An 809-nucleotide genomic window follows, 5' to 3' on the forward strand; every position below is an offset into this window, starting at 1 on the left:
TTCGGTTGTTCTGACAGTGCTCCAGCCCCCCATGGGCCACCGAAACACCCCTTCGAGGCACTGCTGCTGCGTTGAAGCCAACACGTATAATTTTAGAAAACACTGACTGTATATAAAAAGAATTTATTTTTTTTTATCTGCTGATAGTGGAAGGTGAAAAGTATATTCTGTAGTCTGTAAATGAATATGTTTCCCTGCTGTAATTACAGAATCCATTCTCCTGAGAGGATACTAGGGTGCAACTGACTGCTGGCCTTGCTTTTGCTCATGAAACGGGTTTGCGTGTGCCTTGTGTGATACAAAAACATGGGGTCCTGGTACACTGGCATTTTGTTTCCTGTTTAAGACTTTGTCAAATATTTTTAATTGCAAGGAATCTGTCAAACCCTTTCCAAGCAAGGAATTTACTGTCCCAAGTTTTGGGGTTTGCCAGAACATCCAGGACTAAGAATTACAGCATTTTTTTTTTTCCTCCAACCATCGCTGTTTGAGTCATTTTTTCCAAGCAAGGAATTTACTGTCCCAAGTTTTGGGGTTTACCAGAACATCCAGGACTAAGAATTACAGCATTTTTTTTTTTCCTCCAACCATCGCTGTTTGAGTCGGTTTTCTCTGCAGAACCGCTCCGCGCCCGCCACCGGCCGCGATGGCCGTGTGCGCCTCTGGGGAAACTGTCGTTAACTTTACCTGCTCGATCCGTGCGGGGAGCGGGGGGGACACCCGCGCGTTCACCTCCCGCGCACGGCCAGAGCCCGCGGGCACCGCACCGCACCGCACCGGCACCGCACCGGGCTCCGGCTGAGCAGGGC

At 49.1% G+C, this 809-nt stretch overlaps 1 protein-coding gene across 1 annotated transcript in view; it reads left to right on the plus strand.

Annotated features, from left to right (window-relative positions):
• Positions 1-646: 646 nt before the first annotated feature.
• CEBPA (CCAAT/enhancer binding protein (C/EBP), alpha) overlaps positions 647-809 on the plus strand; it is a 2055-nt gene continuing 1892 nt past the window's right edge. Inside the window, exon 1 of the mRNA XM_009881408.1 lies at positions 647-698. Coding sequence (XP_009879710.1) covers positions 647-698 — 52 coding nt within the window. The remainder of the gene's footprint in view (positions 699-809) is intronic.

This window comes from Charadrius vociferus, unplaced genomic scaffold (assembly GCF_000708025.1).
Source record: "Charadrius vociferus isolate BGI_N301 unplaced genomic scaffold, ASM70802v2 scaffold553, whole genome shotgun sequence".
In the NCBI taxonomy this organism is placed as follows: Eukaryota; Metazoa; Chordata; class Aves; order Charadriiformes; family Charadriidae; genus Charadrius; species Charadrius vociferus.